Here is a 17,370-nt window from a genome sequence, read left to right as displayed (position 1 = left end):
GTACTTTTACTATTCAATATTCATATTTATAAAATGTTTTAGTTACCAACTTATTTATTGTAAAAATGTTTATTTATATTTTTTGCCTAAAAACCATGAACTTTAAAAGCTATTTTAAGTCCAATGCTAGTTAACTATAATGGTTGACAAATTATACGATTAAAATGAATTGTTAGTAAAAATTGAATATTTTTTAGTTCAGAAAAATGTGTTTTATTTTAACTAAATTTAAAAGTTGATAATTAAAATAACATTTTTCGAAAAAGAACTGGACCGCGATTCAAAAATATCACTGAACTATCGATTGTTTTATTTTCAAATTTTTATATTTATATCCCTATAAATGAATAAGATAGCAATATAAAAAGAGAGTCCAAATTGAGAGAGAAAAGTTAGGTTTCGATGTGAATATAGCTAAGTGAAACAAAAGAAGAAAAATAAGAAGAATAAAGAAACATGTTTGATGGTGGAGTACCGGAACAGATCCAGCAGTTCATAGCATCTCCACAGCCACCTCCTCCGCCGCATCAACCGGCGACTGAAAGTTCACTTCCTTTTCCTGTCTCATTCGCTTCTTTTAACTCCAACCATCAAGCCCAGCATATGTTGAGCCTCGATAGCCGTAAGATAATTCACCATCATCACCATGACATCAAAGATGGGGGTGTTACTTCTCAGTGGATAGGTCATACGGATCATGATGGCGAAGATCATCGTCTTTTTCATCATCATCCATGGTGTAGTGATGAAGTTCTTGCTCTTCTTAGGTTCAGATCTACGGTGGAGAATTGGTTCCCTGAATTCACTTGGGAGCTCACCTCAAGGTAATACATATTCACACACAGATAAACATATGAAATATACTTCTATATATATGCATCAACTAATATTTATATATTTTCATATATGCATATGGACATGAACATTAGTCTATTTAGTGTTTTATTGCATTAGTTTTGTTGCAAATTTTAAAAATCTGCGCTCAACTATAAGTGACAATTCTGGCTACACATTTGACAGACTATAGATTGGCAAATTTAATTTTGGCAAATGATTGGGCATTAAATATGTATTTATACATAATTGGCATTTCTCGAGAAGTTTTATTATACAATGAACTGAAACATGGATATATTATATGTATATAGGGGAAAAACTACGAAGTTTTATTATATGCTTGTGTATTTTTGGTAGGTGTGTATATTTGCATAATTAATGATGCTATGTAGTTTATGAAATTATGACGGCTGTAGAAAGTTGGCAGAAGTTGGGTTTAAGAGGAGTCCACAAGAATGCAGAGAGAAATTTGAAGAAGAAGAGAGAAGATATTTTAATAGTAACAACGCTAATGATCATCACATCAGCAGTTACAACAACAAAGGAAATTATAGGATGTTTAGTGAGGTCGAAGAGTTTTATCATCATGGTCATAATGATGATGAGCATGTCCCATCAGAAGTTGGGGATAACCAAAACAAGAGTAACAATTCACTAGAGGGAAAAGGAAACGTTGAGGAAACGGGACAAGACTTATTGGATGACAAAAGAGATCATCAGGGTCAAGTAGAAGAATCATCAATGGGGAATAAAGTAACCACCGTTGATAATGTTGGAAACCATGAAGATGATGGGAAGTCGTCATCATCATCATTAAACTTGAAGATCATGAGGGACAAGAAGAAGAGGAAGAGGAAGAAAAAGAAGAAGAGGTTTGTTGTGCTAACAGGGTTTTTTGAGGGTGTTGTGAGCAACATGATAGCTCAACAAGAGGAGATGCATAAGAAGCTTCTTGGAGATATGGTGAAGAAGGAAGAAGAAAAAGTGGCTAGAGAGGAAGCTTGGAAGAAGCAAGAGATGGAGAGGCTTAACAAAGAGGTAGAGATTAGAGCAAACGAACAAGCTATGGCTAGTGATAGAAATACCAGCATCATCAAGTTCATATCTAAGTTCACAGATCATGATAGCCACGACTATGGGAATTATAAGGTCCATAGCCCAAGCCCTTCTCAAGACTTATCTTCCTTAGTTCTACCAAAAACCCAAGGTATAACAGAGTGTCAAACTTCATCAGCACTATTACCTCGAACCCTAACCTCAGACTACTCCATTTCTCTTCAAACCAATGACATACCACTTGATCCCATTTCAACTAAAACTCTAAAAACCAAAACCCAAAACATAAAACCTCCAAAAAGTGATGATACGAGTGATATTAGCAAGAGATGGCCTAGAGATGAGGTGCTGGCTCTTATCAACATCAGACGCAGTATCAGTACCATGAATGATGATGAACATCACAAAGATGGGATCTCATTATCATCATCATCCCCAAAAGCTGTTTCTTTGTGGGAAAGAATATCAAAGAAAATGTTGGAGAGTGGGTACAAGAGAAGTGCCAAGAGATGCAAAGAGAAATGGGAAAACATCAACAAATATTTTAAGAAAACAAAAGATGTTAACAAGAAGAGACCACTTGACTCAAGGACTTGTCCTTATTTTCACCAACTCACAGCTTTGTACAGCCAACCCTTCACTGGGACCACCACCACCGCCACCAACACGTCAACCGGAGAGCTGGAAACCCGGGTTGGATCGGGAGATCATGATGATATTCCTGCAGCCATGCATCTAGATGCAAATGGTGCCGGCAAAAAGAACAGTGTACAATTTTCAGGTTTCGATCTTGCGTTCGAATAAACCTCAATACAATAAATATAAATTACTAGTTTAATTTTGTTTTCTTGTTTTTTTAAATCTCTTTTTTGGTTATTATGAAAAATCTAAGTAATAAATGAATCATTTAATGTTTTAAAGCATCAGTAGAAACGACACTCACTATTTTAGCTGGACAGTACACGTGCACCGACAAACAGTGAAATTCAGTTGAACTTGAATAAACTACTGGTTAAAGTTATGGTTATGGCATTTTATGAACTTCACACATGTGACGAGATCAGGTTTTCGATAAGAAATGTTGTAAGAACAAAAAAAACAGTATACGTGAATTCTTCATGGAAACTTCACTCAAATCCAACCTGTACGTTTTTATTCGGTGCCTAAAGGTGGAGAACGAGCTAGATGATGGGTAGGGGTAACGAAATTTCAGAATCGAAAACAAGTTAATCCTGTCTCATTTTGATTCTTATCGAAATGGAGGCCGATAATCACAAAGAATACAGGTCATTTCAGTCTTAATAATGATTAAAGATACCAAAGGTTCAGAAAAGAAATTTGATAGAAATATTGGTCTATTTTTTTTTTTGGTCAAAAAGAAATATTGGTCTATTTTGTTTTTAAAGTCTTGTCTTAGTTTCACATGTGATTTTGTGTAGTTTTAGTGTACGTAATGTTTTGTTATATTCTTGTTTTATAGGATAACGATAAAGATGATTCTTGTCATGTTTTACTTTTCAACTTCTATTTACAACACATATTTTGAAGATTTATCCCATTTTGAAATGTATTTTCATTCAGAATCATCAATTCTGATATAAAATCGTAGTGGAATTTGTTATGCTTGTATTCGCATAGCCATTGTAACTGTGGCACAATATATTATATATTTGCGATGGACTGTTACTTAGTTTATCATAACAAAGACGCATAAACCGGTCGAATTGTCACATATCATATTATTATAAGCATACATCCCAATGTTCATAGAACTTTAAAAAAAAAAGAAAAGTTAACAAGTTGGTGTTCACATTTCACAGTTCACACACACTGTATTACTTAGCTGTGATCAGTTGTTTTTTTATAGAATAGTAATTATTAGGAACCTCGAAGCTCAATGATAGAGACGGCACTGTTGCTGTTAGAGGTATTATGTATATGTAGAAATATTCCACTAAACTGGTATCAGAGTCGTATGATTCATATCCTTCCACAACACGTAATTCACACACCTATTTTTTTTTAAAACAAATGAAAAACAATTATTCTTAATGCACGACCGACTAAAAGTATAGAACGAAGAGACAACTTGGGCCTTTTTCTGTTTAATAAAGATGCAGTAGTTAAGTGGTAGCATAAGAGACTTTTTGTGTGTTCTGAGATCAAATCCTTTTTAATACAAAACTTTTTTTGGTACAAATTGTTAATGCAAAATTGTTCTGTTAAAATTATTATTTTAAACAGTTCTAAACTTTAAAAGAGATTATGGATTGAAGAGATACAACTCTGAAAATTGTCAAAGCAAACTTGTGTGTTTCTCCTTTTCTCTGCTGACATGGAAGCAGGACTGACCCAAAGAACAACCTATCCAAACTGTCGATTAGAGCATCTAAATCCAAATGACATATATTTTTGAAAAAGTAGTATTTATAAACAAATAAAATTTATAAGATTTTAAGCTAAATATTTTTTATTGGACACTATTAGTTAGAATAATTTTTATAAAATTTTGAAATTCCATAAACGTTATTAATAAATTAAAAGTAAAATATATTATTAATAATGAAAAGTAAATTTCTATTTTAAATTATAGTTAAAAGTTAAAATTTGAAATAAAACTTAGTCACGAAATAGTTTTTTTTTTCTCTTGTTTCAATTTATCATTTTAATCATGCAATAGTTTTCCATTTATCCAGATTATTATTTTACCATTTTGTCACTTGATTATATAATTTAGTTTCTATTGATTCAGTTTATTTATTCATCATTTCTGTAACAAGGTATGTGACTAGGTTGTTGTTGAACTCTTGACGCTTTGGCATAGTTGGTGATAATTTATTTATGAAACTAAAATTTTTTCTAGAATCAATACTTGTAGAAATTAGAAACGGTATTAAACTTCTTTATTTTTTGATAAACGAGGATTGTCATCATAACACACAATATTGCTTATCAGATATTGTTGACCATTTTGATATCAATTGCTACATCTGAAAGAAGTTTTTTGAATTTGAAACTGATAAAAAATATTTGAGGTTTACTATATCAAAAAAGAGATTAAACGAGATGACTATGTTATCAACTGAGATAATTATGGTTGAAAGACTTGACTATATGAGTTTAATGGATGCTTTTGCAGAAACATGGAACAAAACTATAAAACATTAGACCGGCATTGAATGGAAGAGTACTGAATAGCTAACAAAACATCATACTGATAAGATAGAAACTTCATCCTTATATACTCTTCTCTGATATTTCATCACATGTTATTATTTTCTTTTTTTCAGACATTCATATGGTTTTTCATCTGTTTAAAGCAATGAGAATATGTTACAAAATACACACTAAATGAATGGTTTAGAGAAAATGTATCTAAGACTAATCACCATAAAATTAAATATAAATTACCTTAGTCTTATACACTAGTTAAATGCATACTATCTATGCATAACTTGACTATCTCAGTTAAGAAAATAACTGCCACTAGTGAACCACACATAATATCAAATAGACATAAACATTCAGATTTTTGATTCAGGTTCAAATCAATTTTTTTCTAAGTTTAGATTGTTTGTGTACAAAAAATGTAACGATTTACTGTTTACATTGGTGGGTCTTTTATACCGGCTTATTCAGACCATTGGCTCTATAGAAGCAACAAACAATATATTCACTTAGAAAAGGCTTGAAGGTTCTCCTCAAGAAATAGTTTCCCGTGGATTTCCGAGCAAGGGTCATCCAACTTTCTTAGCATGACCGCATGGTACATTACGGAATAGCAAGTGGAGAAAAAGTGATGATTTTTTTTGCTATGGTGATTCTTCAGGAAGCTGGCCAAAGCAGGAAGTTTGTCCGGGATTGACACTTCATATAGTAGAATTGCTTAACCTATCTGAACCTGATTCTCTCTTCCTTTTCTTCCTCTGCTCCTCAGCCTGCCATGGAAGGCACATAAGTTGTCTCCAAACCCAAGAGTCTTCAACTTCGTCATTGATCTTGGCCTCATTGCCAGTCTTTGGCCTGAAATCAGCTAAGGTCCCGTAGCCTTTTTCCTTGAAAAACTTGGGTGTGGCAAGATAGATGTGGTCGCCACTCATAATCATCACGTTGTGAGGAGGATCGTTTTTACGAAGTCTTCTAAACTTCCGTATCTCCAATATGAAGTTGGCTATGCTTGGAATAAGGAAAAGAATCATGGTAGAGCTTCTTAGATACTCCACAACAGAGAAGGAAAATCCTCTTTCGTGGAGGACGTTTTTTCATCAGCATTACAAACAAACATGATGTTTCCTTTCAAAACTGGAGTTGGGCTATTGAATCATTAAAATATATGCATTTTGACTCCATAGTCTTCACTAGTGACGATCATGAAATGATTGGATCCATCAACAAACCATCTGCTTGGCCGTTTCTTTCATTCTACTCATCACATACTAATACCTTTACTGAATGAATTTCAAGATTGGAAGGCTCAGTTCAGCCCTTATCATGACATCAAAGGTGCAAAGCTTATTGCATCAAGCGCACTCAAGGAAGAATTTTTTCAATCCTATATAGCAAGGGGATTTCCATGCTGGCTTAGTCAACTCTTTGAATAGGTCATTAAGATTTCTCTTCGTCTTTTCTTTTGGATTGAAGTTGTTCCTTGTAAAACTCTGGTTGATCAAAATCTATAAAATACAAGTGTTTTTTTAAAAAAGAGTGTCTACTGAACATCTATGAAAGTGATAAATCTAATCTATTAATTTAGGGATTATCTACTATTTGAAGTTCTCATTTAAATTTTGGACTCTTTCATAATTGTTGCTAGAATATATCATGCCTCCTATACAATGCAACCTACCAACTTAAATTAAACCAAATCTTAACCAACATAGATTAGTTAAACCTAACCAGTAACACTTTTATAATATTTTTGGTTAATCTCTTAATATAATTAGATCATATAAAACTGAACCACTCTTAAATCAACGAGTTCTATATCATTCCAGACATAAGAGAAAAAATATCCGACTCATTTACAACGTAAGCATACAAAGACCGTGTATGTTTATGCTCATTGATCTTCCCAAAACCAAATAATTGTGGCATAGACCAACATAGGCTCATGTTCGTATCACTAACTTTACTTCCATATATTTACTCTTCATCTACATCATATCACAACATATACACAGTTATGCAAGAACATGATTTTTTTTTTGTTCAAATAACCAAATAATGGTGGCATATGGTCAGTAAATTTATTAAATATGTTTTTTATATATTACATTTTACGAGACTTTTTGTATAAGTTTTTTTTTGAAAAAGGACATAACTCTGTGTATAAGTTAAAAAGTAAAAGGTGTGACAAGATAAATTATTATACCAAAAATGAAAAAAGATTAAATACAAACTAATAACAAATACAACACAAATTATAACACTATTAAATTCTACATATATTTAATAAAATATTATATATATGTCTAATATGTATATATATATATATAAATGTTACACAAAATATATATAATATTATATACACATATTATATATACCATATATTATTAATTGAAATTTGACAAATCAATTTCCGCCCTTTAGGGCGGGTCCTATTCTAGTTAACCAATTATTTAAGAAAACGATATACAGTATAATAAAAAATACTTCCAGCGAAAATATTAAACAATTAATAGACATTAAATAGAGTCACAGGATATATTTATTTATTTTATATAAAAAGAAATAACAAAGTCTATTTACGTCTCTCACGGTAACTCTGTCGTTTTCCTCACACTCTCATAGACAGAGAGAGAGAGAGAGAGAGAAGAAGAAGCAGGTCTCATGGCGAAGCAGCTTCTTTCCCAGCTTCCTCTCCACACTCACTCCTTCCTCTGCAACGCTGCCGTTTTGTAGCTTCTTCTCGAATAATGCTGTAATCACATTCCTCCAAATCTCTCACCGACACTTTCTTAGGTTTGCTCCTCTCACTCACACTAACTCTGTTTCTCAGTTTCGAACCCAAAGACTCTTCCTTTATTAGTTTCTGGTTTTAAAATCAACATAGACACCTGATTGGTTCTTTTCATTACCGCAAATGTGAGTAATGAAGTGTTTTCAGACCAATTATTGCAATAAAGGTTTGAGCTTTAAACAAGACAAAAGAAAGAAAGAAAAAAATCATTTCAAGAATTTTTATTTTAATTGCTAATTGAGCATGTGTTATTAGAAAGAGTCAGTTTTCATGATGTGGATACCTTTCTTTTCTAAGCTTTTAACCCTCTTAAAGATTTCATTTTCATGGCCAAAAAAAATTGACCTTTACTTAGGTTTTGGTGGGTCGTAAGGAAGATACGTGCAAAGAGTTCTCTCACTTTAATTAGCTTATTACTAAATGTTTCACCTTTTTAGCTACTTTTCTCCCTCAAAATCTTTATATGTCCTGAAAGGTACGGTTAGTGTTTGCTGCTTCATTGAGATAAACTGATCATTGCTGTTTTGTGTTTATTTTCAGATTCCACACAGGAAGATAGTATTTGTTTGAGGAGCTTTGTAGTCTAATGGAGCATTACGAGGTTCTTGAGCAGATTGGGAAAGGTTCCTTTGGCTCAGCTCTTCTTGTGAGGCATAAGCATGAGAAGAAACTGTAAGTACTACTTGTGATCACTTTTATGGAAACTGATCAATTTGAGTTTTTTTCTCAATGGTTTTTCTTTTAATGTGATGTATGCAATTGATTCTCTGTTGTAATCTTGATTCATGAAGGTATGTTTTGAAGAAAATCCGGTTGGCTAGGCAGACTGGTAGAACAAGAAGATCTGCTCATCAAGAGGTTCATTCTAATCTCAAATGTGTTACACACACACTCACACTAACACTTGCATATTTTCTACATGGATCAAGCAAGTTTTATAGAACACTGGTTAGATGATGGCACATAGTGAATCTTTATTATTTGAGATTAAACTCTTCTTTTCCACTAGCCATTATGGATACAATTTGTCTGAAGTATGAAGTTCTATTAGACTAGTAAGTAAGTTGAGTCAATCTTAATCTAACCACTACATATAAAAGCTGACTTGAAATATGAGTGTACACTAGTATCTGAATGCTACAGTGTTATAGGCCTTCAAAGAAATGCCACAGGTTATGCTTTTGTGACTAACAGTTCTCCTTGTTATCTCCCTGTAGATGGAATTAATCTCAAAGATACGAAACCCATTCATTGTGGAATATAAAGACTCTTGGGTTGAAAAAGTAAGCCCTCTCTGTTTACTTAATTAGAGATTTATTTGTACACATTTAAAAGTAAATAATATTGTCTCTGGTGTGTGTGTGTGTTTCAGGGATGCTATGTGTGCATTGTTATAGGCTATTGCAAAGGCGGTGACATGTAACTTGTTGTTTACTCTTCTTTACCCATTCTGGACTCTTAAAGGGGTTACTGATACATTGTAACTTCTTCTACATTACAGGGCTGAAGCAATAAAGAAAGCCAACGGAGTAGAATTCTCTGAAGAGGTGTTGTTACGTTACACACATGTGATCTGATCTTAAAAAAGTTTTGAAAATCTCTTTTTTTTTTTTTCTTCAGAAACTCTGCAAGTGGCTGGTACAACTCTTGATGGCTCTTGAATACTTGCACGCCACTCACATTCTCCATCGCGATGTCAAGGTTGTTGGTTTGTGTGTGTTTTTATAGCATAACAAAAAACATTGCGTGTGTGTGTGTGTTTGAAGAAACTTACTAATTATAGAAATCTACTTTCCAGTGTTCAAACATATTCTTGACAAAGGATCAAGATATACGTCTAGGTGACTTTGGACTTGCCAAGATCTTGACATCAGACGACCTTGCTTCTTCTGTAAGTATTAGTGTTTTTCGAACTTCTTCAATGGTCTTATCTTAAGTCCTCTGAGATGAGTTTTTTTTTTTTTAAATCAGGTGGTTGGAACGCCAAGCTACATGTGCCCTGAGCTACTTGCCGATATTCCCTACGGCTCTAAGTCTGATATTTGGTCGTTAGGCAAGTTTTTCTCATCATCTAAAGACACTTAAGAGAAGCAAACTAAGAGTCTGTTTCTATTACACAGGATGTTGTATGTATGAGATGACGGCTCTGAAACCTGCATTCAAAGCCTTTGTAAAAACTCTTCATCCACACCTCGTTCAAGATAATATTAATCTTCATTGATTATTCTGGTTTATTATGTTTTAAGGACATACAAGGGCTGATCAACAGGATAAACAGATCCATCGTTGCTCCACTTCCTGTGCAATATTCTATTGGCTTGTAAGTTTAGTAAATATTCTTATTTTGTATAGAGAGAGAGCTGACAGGTAAGTTTGTTTTGTGTTTTCCTTGCTTTCTTCTCCAGTCGAGGTTTGGTTAAAAGCATGCTGAGGAAGAATCCAGAACTCAGACCAAGCGTACGCACACACGCAACGATTCTGTTATATGATCATTAAAAACCTAAGCTGTATATACAAAACCTGATAGATAGGTAAGTTTTTTTTGTGTGTATAGGCTTCTGAACTTCTCAGACACCAGCTGCTTCAGCCCTACGTTCAAAAGGTTCTTCTCAAGGTGAGCTACCGAGGACAAGATGCATTGTCTGGTGGTGGTCAGTTACCAGAATCTGAATCCGCAAGGAGGAGAAAAAGTTATCCTGAGCAGAGAAAATGCAAGAGCTATGGTCCAAGCAGGTTTGAGGTTGACCACCAGGTTGATTCTGTTTCTTCTGTCAAACCCCTGCACACGTATTTGAACAGGCGTAGTAGGCCAGTGGACAACGGTGGAGTGGTTGTTGTTCGTAGACCAGCTGTTTCCAAAACTTCAGGGGTTTCTTACAGCTCGAAACATGTGCCAGTTAGATCAAGCCAGCCTAAGACTGGTGGCCTGGTAAGTCACTATTAGTCCATATACTTCTTTTAATAGGCCTGCGGGGTTAGGGTACTTCGGTTTTTGGTTATTTCGGTTCAACATAAATCTTACTAAATTAACCCGAAATAAAGTTCAGTTTTTTAAAATCCTACTGAAGTTTTTTTTTTTTTTTGGTTTAAAATTTCGGATAAGTCGGTTAGTTTCATTATTTTGGTTTAAAATTTGGTTAATTTGGTTTGGGGGTTTTGGTATGATTTGGTTATACTTTTTTTTTTGTTTTAATCGAAGTAACGGTTTTACCTAACCGAACCGGAAACCAAACTCTTAGAAAACCTATAGAAACCGAACCGAACTCGTAACCCAAAAGTTTTGGTTCGGTTTGGTTCAAAATAAACTGCAAAGTTTTCTGATTTTGGTTATATTTTGGTTTAGCTTTATTAAAATTTCGGATAAGTTGATTAATTTGATTATTTCGGTTTGAAATTTGGTTATTACTTTTCTGCGTTTTTTTTAATAAAACCGAAGTAACGGATTACCTAACCAAACTGGAAACCGAACTATTTAGAAAACCTATTGAACCGAACTCTTAACCAAAAAATTTCGGTTCGGTTCAACATCCAGCCCTACTTTATCTTACAAGTTACTGATTCAGTCTGTTTAGATTTTTGATCTCATGTGTCAGAAACCATCTGCAACAACAACTCGTAGGGCCTCCTTACCAATCTCACAGAAGCCTTCAAAAGGAACAAAAGACACTATCTACACTCCCAACATCGGTATACTCCTCCATCATCAGCTAAACTCTCCAGACGTCTCCGTAAACTCACCAAGAATCGACACAATCAAGTTCCCACTAGCCTCATACGAAGAGATGCCTTTCACTCCCGTCGTGCGTATCAAGAAGACCAAAGGATCGTCCAAAGGATCATACAGCCCGCCTCCAGAGCCGCCGCTCGACTGCTCGATCACAAAAGACAAGTTCACGCTCGAAGAACCAGAACGCGAACAAACCACCAGAAGCTTCTTGTCTGATCAGAACGCGACCGCTGGAGGAGCGTCGAGCAGGGGTTCCTCAGGTGGTGGTGCATCGAGGAGGAGTAGACAGAGGTTTGACCCTAGCTCGTATCAGCAGCGCGCTGAGGCGCTCGAGGGGTTGCTTGAGTTCAGCGCGAGGTTGCTTTTGGATGAGAGGTATGATGAGTTGAATGTGTTGTTGAAACCGTTTGGTCCGGGGAAAGTGTCGCCGAGAGAGACAGCGATATGGTTGTCCAAGAGCTACAAGGAAACTAGTACTAATAAGCAAGAAGGTTAAGGAACACTGGGTTCTAAGTCCTTTTTTTGAATCTCTTCCACGATTTGATAGAAGTTGTTTGACAGTTAGGCTGTGTTTCTTTGAAGCTAACCCTTGTATCTGATGATACAATGATATCCAAGAAAGACTGATACCAACAGATACAGCTTTCTGTTAACTCTGTAATCATTATTCCACTTAGAACTTATGAATCACATAGTATAGATTGCAGTTTAAGTGGTTGCATTTTTTCTCATGTCTTCACACCTTTTGCTTAAACCCTTAAACCACTCACAATTTGCTACACAAATGAAGGGTGACTATTTCCAACGGATTTACCTCTTTGACAAAACTTATTTTGGTATTTTGACACTGCTTTTGTTATAATTCTTTTCATGAATATTTTATGCTATCTTTCTAAAAATAGTTTATCGAAAATGTCTAACAAAATTTTATAAAATACAATGAATTACAAAATATTATAAATTATAGTGTTGAAACTCTTAACATTTAGATTTTTATGATTTCAAAATATCCAAAATCATATCTTCTACATATTAATAGATATGTCAATTAAGTGAAATTTTGGTTATGAAAAATATTTCTGTAATAAAATTTTATAAAATATCCATTACCATTAACTAAAAAATCTTATGTAGACAAAATTCTACATGAAATTTTCTTTAGTTACAATCCCAATCAATCATCTCACTCCCATAGTTCTATTAATGTCAAATGGGCTTTAACGTTCGTTTTATCTCTACATATCCCGATTTGGCCCATCAAGCTAGATCCAGTAAGAAACGAAACCCTAAAAACCTTAAAGTGAGAGAGAGCCACATATACGCAGCTAGGCTTTCTAAGCATCCCTTTCTTCAAAACGGCGCTGCTAGAGAAAACTCTTTAAAACCGGAGAGCTCAGTTTGATCTCGGAGGAATCGCAGCCATGGCGGAGAAAGCAGTCACCATCAGGACAAGGAAGTTCATGACCAACAGGCTTCTCTCCAGGAAACAGTTTGTGAGTTTCAGTCCTTAACACTGCATATGTTCTGTCTCTATGATTCATTTGATCTTGCCAGTGTAGCAACATTTACTAGAAATGATAAACTAGAGGTCTATGCATAGATAATTATAAAACTTTCACATAGCAAGTTGTTGTCGTAACGCACCATTAAGCTATCAATTGTTTTTAAATTAAGATTATTTACCAAGTAGTTACGGTGCCTTGTGATGCAGGTTATTGATGTTCTTCACCCAGGAAGAGCCAATGTCTCAAAGGTATGAACTTTACAAATGCATTTCTTCTTTTTATTTTTTGGGGTGCTTTGTGTATTTTCTGATTGTTATTTTTTTTGTATTTGGATTATTGATGAAGGCTGAGCTAAAGGAGAAGTTGGCAAGGATGTACGAGGTCAAGGACCCAAATGCAATCTTTGTATTCAAATTCAGAACCCATTTTGGAGGTGGTAAATCATCTGGGTTTGGTTTGATCTATGACAATGTCGAGAGTGCAAAGAAGTTCGAGCCTAAGTACAGGCTCATCAGGGTACTATTTCTAATTTTATTTCCCTCTCTCTTGACATCTTTTAACATCTTTGATAGCAATGTGTTTTTTTTATTCTTGATGCTTCTGTCTCCCCTGCATTGCTATGAAACTATGTTGGGTTTGATGTGTTTGTGGCAATATTTGAGTTGTAATTGTTTTGGAATTTTATTTTGACTTTGACAGAATGGGCTTGACACCAAGATTGAGAAATCAAGGAAACAGATTAAGGAGAGAAAGAACAGAGCCAAGAAAATCCGTGGTGTTAAGAAGACCAAGGCTGGTGACCCCAAGAAGAAGTAAGCTTGCTGAAGAGAGCTTGCAGGAGGAGCAAGGGTTGTTGTACTCTGCAGTGTATCCCTTGTTTATGGCCCATGTTTACTATTAGTTATCATCTAATTCGATTTTGTGGTTTGCCATTGTCACACTCGTTTTGTCTCGGTTTGGATTATATGCTTTAAAGCTTTAGAGAACCAATGTGCTAAGATTTTGCTGAATACATTTTCAAACTTTTTCTCCTTGAACATCCATTGGTAAAGCACATGGGCGTGTAATTTGCTCCATTGGAGCTTTCTAGAGGTGATGAAATCTTTCTAGGTCTTTTAGAATGTCTTTGATTTTGTTCATCAGGGGGTGAGTGAGATAGTGAGGGTTGTGCCATAACCTTCGTATTAGATGATTAATGGCTTTTGGTAGATCCATTAGTCCAATAAAAACAAAAACTATCTTAACTATTTATGTAAGAAAGCAGATTTATGATTCTGTGTGATGCATGTATGATATCATATACCTAATGAACATTATTAACAAGTTTTCCTTTGGGGTTAAATATATGTTACAAACTTACAGTTGCTACTAGAACTCTTTGTTATATTATTTTTTGATGACCAACTGGTTAAAAGTTCTCATCACTGGCAAAAACAATTCCACAAAATAAAACAAAATAATGAAGAGCATATGCGCATCTTGTATTATCCAATCGTTGATCAGAATCCTATCTTTATAACATAAGATTAGTAACTTAATCATAGTAAAGGTTCATAATGCTTTTAAATAACACTATTAAATGTTATCTTTACATTAAAGAAATCTATATATAGTGTAGTGCATGATGTTATTTTCAGACTTCGCAAGATGACACAAACTTTTACGTGTTCTTATTTTCCACACATTATGCATGATGACACAACCTCATCTCCATACTTTCACATCACAGGTCCACATGTGAACGCAGCGTACTAATCTTTTTAACCATATACACATTACTATGCTATAGTACAACCACTCTGTACTAATCTAGATATATTGTATGTCAGTGTATATATACAGTCTGGAATAGATTTAGAGACTTACCGGTTCATTTTTCTCTTCACCATTGACACCTACGTTTAAATTTTTGAAGGTATGACTTTACTTTTGAGTTCTTTCTAGTTTATCCATAAACGTACACCATGTAGTTCTGCTCTGTTTAGAGAACATGGAAAGATCGTTGGGTATTTTTGGGATTGTGTGTGTATGCTTATTTTGTAGCTAATTAAATCTGCAGGAGTTTCAAAGAGAGAGAGAGAGAGAGAGTAACATGGAAGATCGTTGCTTAATCAAGAACGATGTGACTGAAGTAAGGAAAAAACTCTCTATCTCGTTCTTGAAATAAAGAACATGTCTAAAAGCCTCTGTTCTGTTTTTTTTTCTTTCATTTTGTATAGTTGATTGGTAACACACCAATGGTGTATCTGAATAAAGTTGTTGACGGTTGCCTAGCCCGTATAGCCGCCAAGCTTGAGATGATGGAGCCTTGCTCTAGCGTCAAAGACAGAATCGCTTATAGTATGATCAAAGATGCAGAGGACAAAGGATTGATTACTCCCGGAGAGGTTTATAAAAAAATACAAATTTAAAAAAACCATATAAATTTATAATCATGAGAAAAGATGCAAAACAACACATCTTTAAAGTTTATAAAAAATAGCATTCAATGATAAAAAATTTCAAAATGGCACACATTTGATAAGAAAAAAAAATTACCCTAACTCGTAAATTATAATTCAATTTCTACTCCTTAAATACTAAACTCTAAATCTTAATCAGTTAACAATAAATCCAAATAAAAATATATATTTGTTTTTATCTTTAATAAATGTTGTTTGGAGAATTTTTCCCTTTGTGTGCTAATTTTTTTCATAAAAACATAATCTACTACTATATGAGGGCATTTCTATATATTTTTCTAGAATTCATTAAGGGTTCATAGATGTAACTGAATTGTGTTTCGTTAGAGTACATTGATTGAGCCAACGGCTGGTAACACCGGGATAGGACTAGCCTGCATCGGTGCAGCAAGAGGCTACAAAGTGATACTTTTGATGCCCTCAACGATGAGCTTGGAGAGGAGAATCATTCTAAAAGCATTAGGTGCAGAGCTTCATCTCACAGATGTGAAGATAGGCATTAAAGGAATGCTGGAAAAAACTGAAGAGATATTAAGCAAAACACCTGGTGGTTTTGTTCCACAACAGTTTGAAAATCCTGCAAACCCTGAGGTTTATAACCTCTATTCTATGTTCTTGTAGTCTCTCTTTATCTCTCTCTCTAATGGTTTTTGTCTTGAAGATTCATTACCGAACCACCGGTCCGGAGATATGGAGAGATTCAGCAGGGAAAGTAGATATACTGGTTGCTGGTGTTGGGACTGGTGGAACGGTTAGTGGAGTAGGGAAGTTCCTCAAGGAGATGAATAAAGACATTAAGGTTCAAAAACTTCACTGATTCTTGAAAACCAAGTAACATTTTTTTTTCAAGAAAAAGTATATAACTCTGTTACAATCTTGATCAACAGGTTTATGCGGTTGAACCTTTAGAAAGTCCTGTACTCAGTGGAGGAGAACCAAGTGAGGGAATAAACATAACTCTCTCGTCTAAGTTCTTGATTATCTCTAAAACGTTATAAGACTTGTAGGTCCACATTTAATCCAGGGAATTGGTTCTGGTATCATCCCAACCAATTTGGAGTTAAGCATTGTTGATGAGATCATTCAAGTAAGTAGCTAAGGTTTTATCTACATTTTGAATCGTGCTGTAGGACTGTGAAAATCCTGATCACGATCAAAATTAGTTGAAAATGATAATAGAACGTGATAATGTATAGAAAAATAAAAATAGACGAAGAGTTAGAGATCTAATCTCTTTCCTTAACGTTTCCAACAGAAACAATGTTCTGAGACCAGCATGCAATCTTTTTTGATTCAGGTGAAAGGTGAGGAAACTATTGAAACAGCCAAGCTTCTTGCTCTCAAAGAGGGATTGTTGGTACGGTTTATTCTCGGTTTATAAACAATGAAACATAGGAGTTTGTGATCAGTTGTGATAATTTGTCAGGTGGGAATATCATCTGGAGCCGCAGCAGCGGCTGCGTTAAGGGTTGCAAAGCGGCCAGAAAATGCAGGGAAACTCATTGTGGTAAAGGTTTTGTCTCTGACTAACCATAAGCGTTTTGAATTAACCAAGATTATTGAATATATCCATTGGTTCTTGTCTGGTCTGCAGGTGGTTTTTCCCAGTGGAGGAGAACGTTATCTATCGACTAAACTGTTCGATTCTGTTAGGTTTGAAGCAGAAAATTTGCCGGTTGAATGAGTGGCGTCTTAAAAATATATGTCTGTACCAAGGTTACAGTTTGATTGTTCCTGGTCGTTGGAAAATTTAGAAAATGTTACATATTCAATGATGAATAATTATAAGGAATGACTTGGTGTGTCCGTGTGTGTGTATTATAA

The 17,370-nt window shown here is 34.6% G+C and overlaps 4 protein-coding genes across 5 annotated transcripts; all 4 read left to right on the top strand.

The window, feature by feature from the left end:
* Window positions 1–347: 347 nt before the first annotated feature.
* On the top strand, window positions 348–2,734 carry LOC130496377 (trihelix transcription factor GTL2-like). The gene is made up of 2 exons (XM_056988400.1): window positions 348–824; window positions 1,254–2,734. Exons 1-2 carry the CDS (start codon window positions 457–459, stop codon window positions 2,695–2,697), a joined length of 1,812 nt encoding a protein of 603 aa, XP_056844380.1. The 5' UTR covers window positions 348–456; the 3' UTR covers window positions 2,698–2,734.
* Window positions 2,735–7,652: 4,918 nt separating this feature from the next.
* LOC108813805 (serine/threonine-protein kinase Nek3) lies at window positions 7,653–12,291 on the top strand. Of its 2 annotated transcripts, none has more exons than XM_056988853.1 (14): window positions 7,653–7,854; window positions 8,393–8,524; window positions 8,644–8,710; window positions 9,070–9,135; window positions 9,225–9,271; window positions 9,354–9,399; window positions 9,473–9,553; window positions 9,651–9,743; window positions 9,824–9,905; window positions 9,973–10,022; window positions 10,099–10,172; window positions 10,258–10,309; window positions 10,407–10,781; window positions 11,425–12,291. In XM_056988853.1, exons 2-14 carry the CDS (start codon window positions 8,439–8,441, stop codon window positions 12,073–12,075), a joined length of 1,770 nt encoding a protein of 589 aa, XP_056844833.1. In that variant the 5' UTR covers window positions 7,653–7,854; window positions 8,393–8,438; the 3' UTR covers window positions 12,076–12,291. The 2 variants fall into 2 exon arrangements, with proteins under 2 accessions (XP_056844833.1, XP_056844834.1); XM_056988854.1 differs by having other exon boundaries at window positions 7,654–7,854; window positions 11,446–12,291.
* A 595-nt stretch (window positions 12,292–12,886) lies between these two features.
* LOC108806748 (40S ribosomal protein S24-1) lies at window positions 12,887–14,115 on the top strand. Its single transcript, XM_018578934.2, has 4 exons — window positions 12,887–13,072; window positions 13,291–13,332; window positions 13,430–13,600; window positions 13,784–14,115. Exons 1-4 carry the CDS (start codon window positions 13,001–13,003, stop codon window positions 13,898–13,900), a joined length of 402 nt encoding a protein of 133 aa, XP_018434436.1. The 5' UTR covers window positions 12,887–13,000; the 3' UTR covers window positions 13,901–14,115.
* Window positions 14,116–14,891: 776 nt separating this feature from the next.
* Window positions 14,892–17,352, top strand: LOC108810348 (bifunctional L-3-cyanoalanine synthase/cysteine synthase D2). Its single transcript, XM_018582468.2, has 10 exons — window positions 14,892–14,999; window positions 15,144–15,215; window positions 15,304–15,471; window positions 15,874–16,137; window positions 16,208–16,345; window positions 16,434–16,485; window positions 16,554–16,633; window positions 16,844–16,903; window positions 16,973–17,053; window positions 17,141–17,352. Exons 2-10 carry the CDS (start codon window positions 15,177–15,179, stop codon window positions 17,228–17,230), a joined length of 972 nt encoding a protein of 323 aa, XP_018437970.2. The 5' UTR covers window positions 14,892–14,999; window positions 15,144–15,176; the 3' UTR covers window positions 17,231–17,352.
* Window positions 17,353–17,370: the final 18 nt, after the last annotated feature.

This window comes from Raphanus sativus, chromosome 6 (genome assembly GCF_000801105.2).
Source record: "Raphanus sativus cultivar WK10039 chromosome 6, ASM80110v3, whole genome shotgun sequence".
In the NCBI taxonomy this organism is placed as follows: domain Eukaryota; kingdom Viridiplantae; phylum Streptophyta; class Magnoliopsida; order Brassicales; family Brassicaceae; genus Raphanus; species Raphanus sativus.
This window is presented reverse-complemented; position numbering and strand designations above follow the sequence as displayed.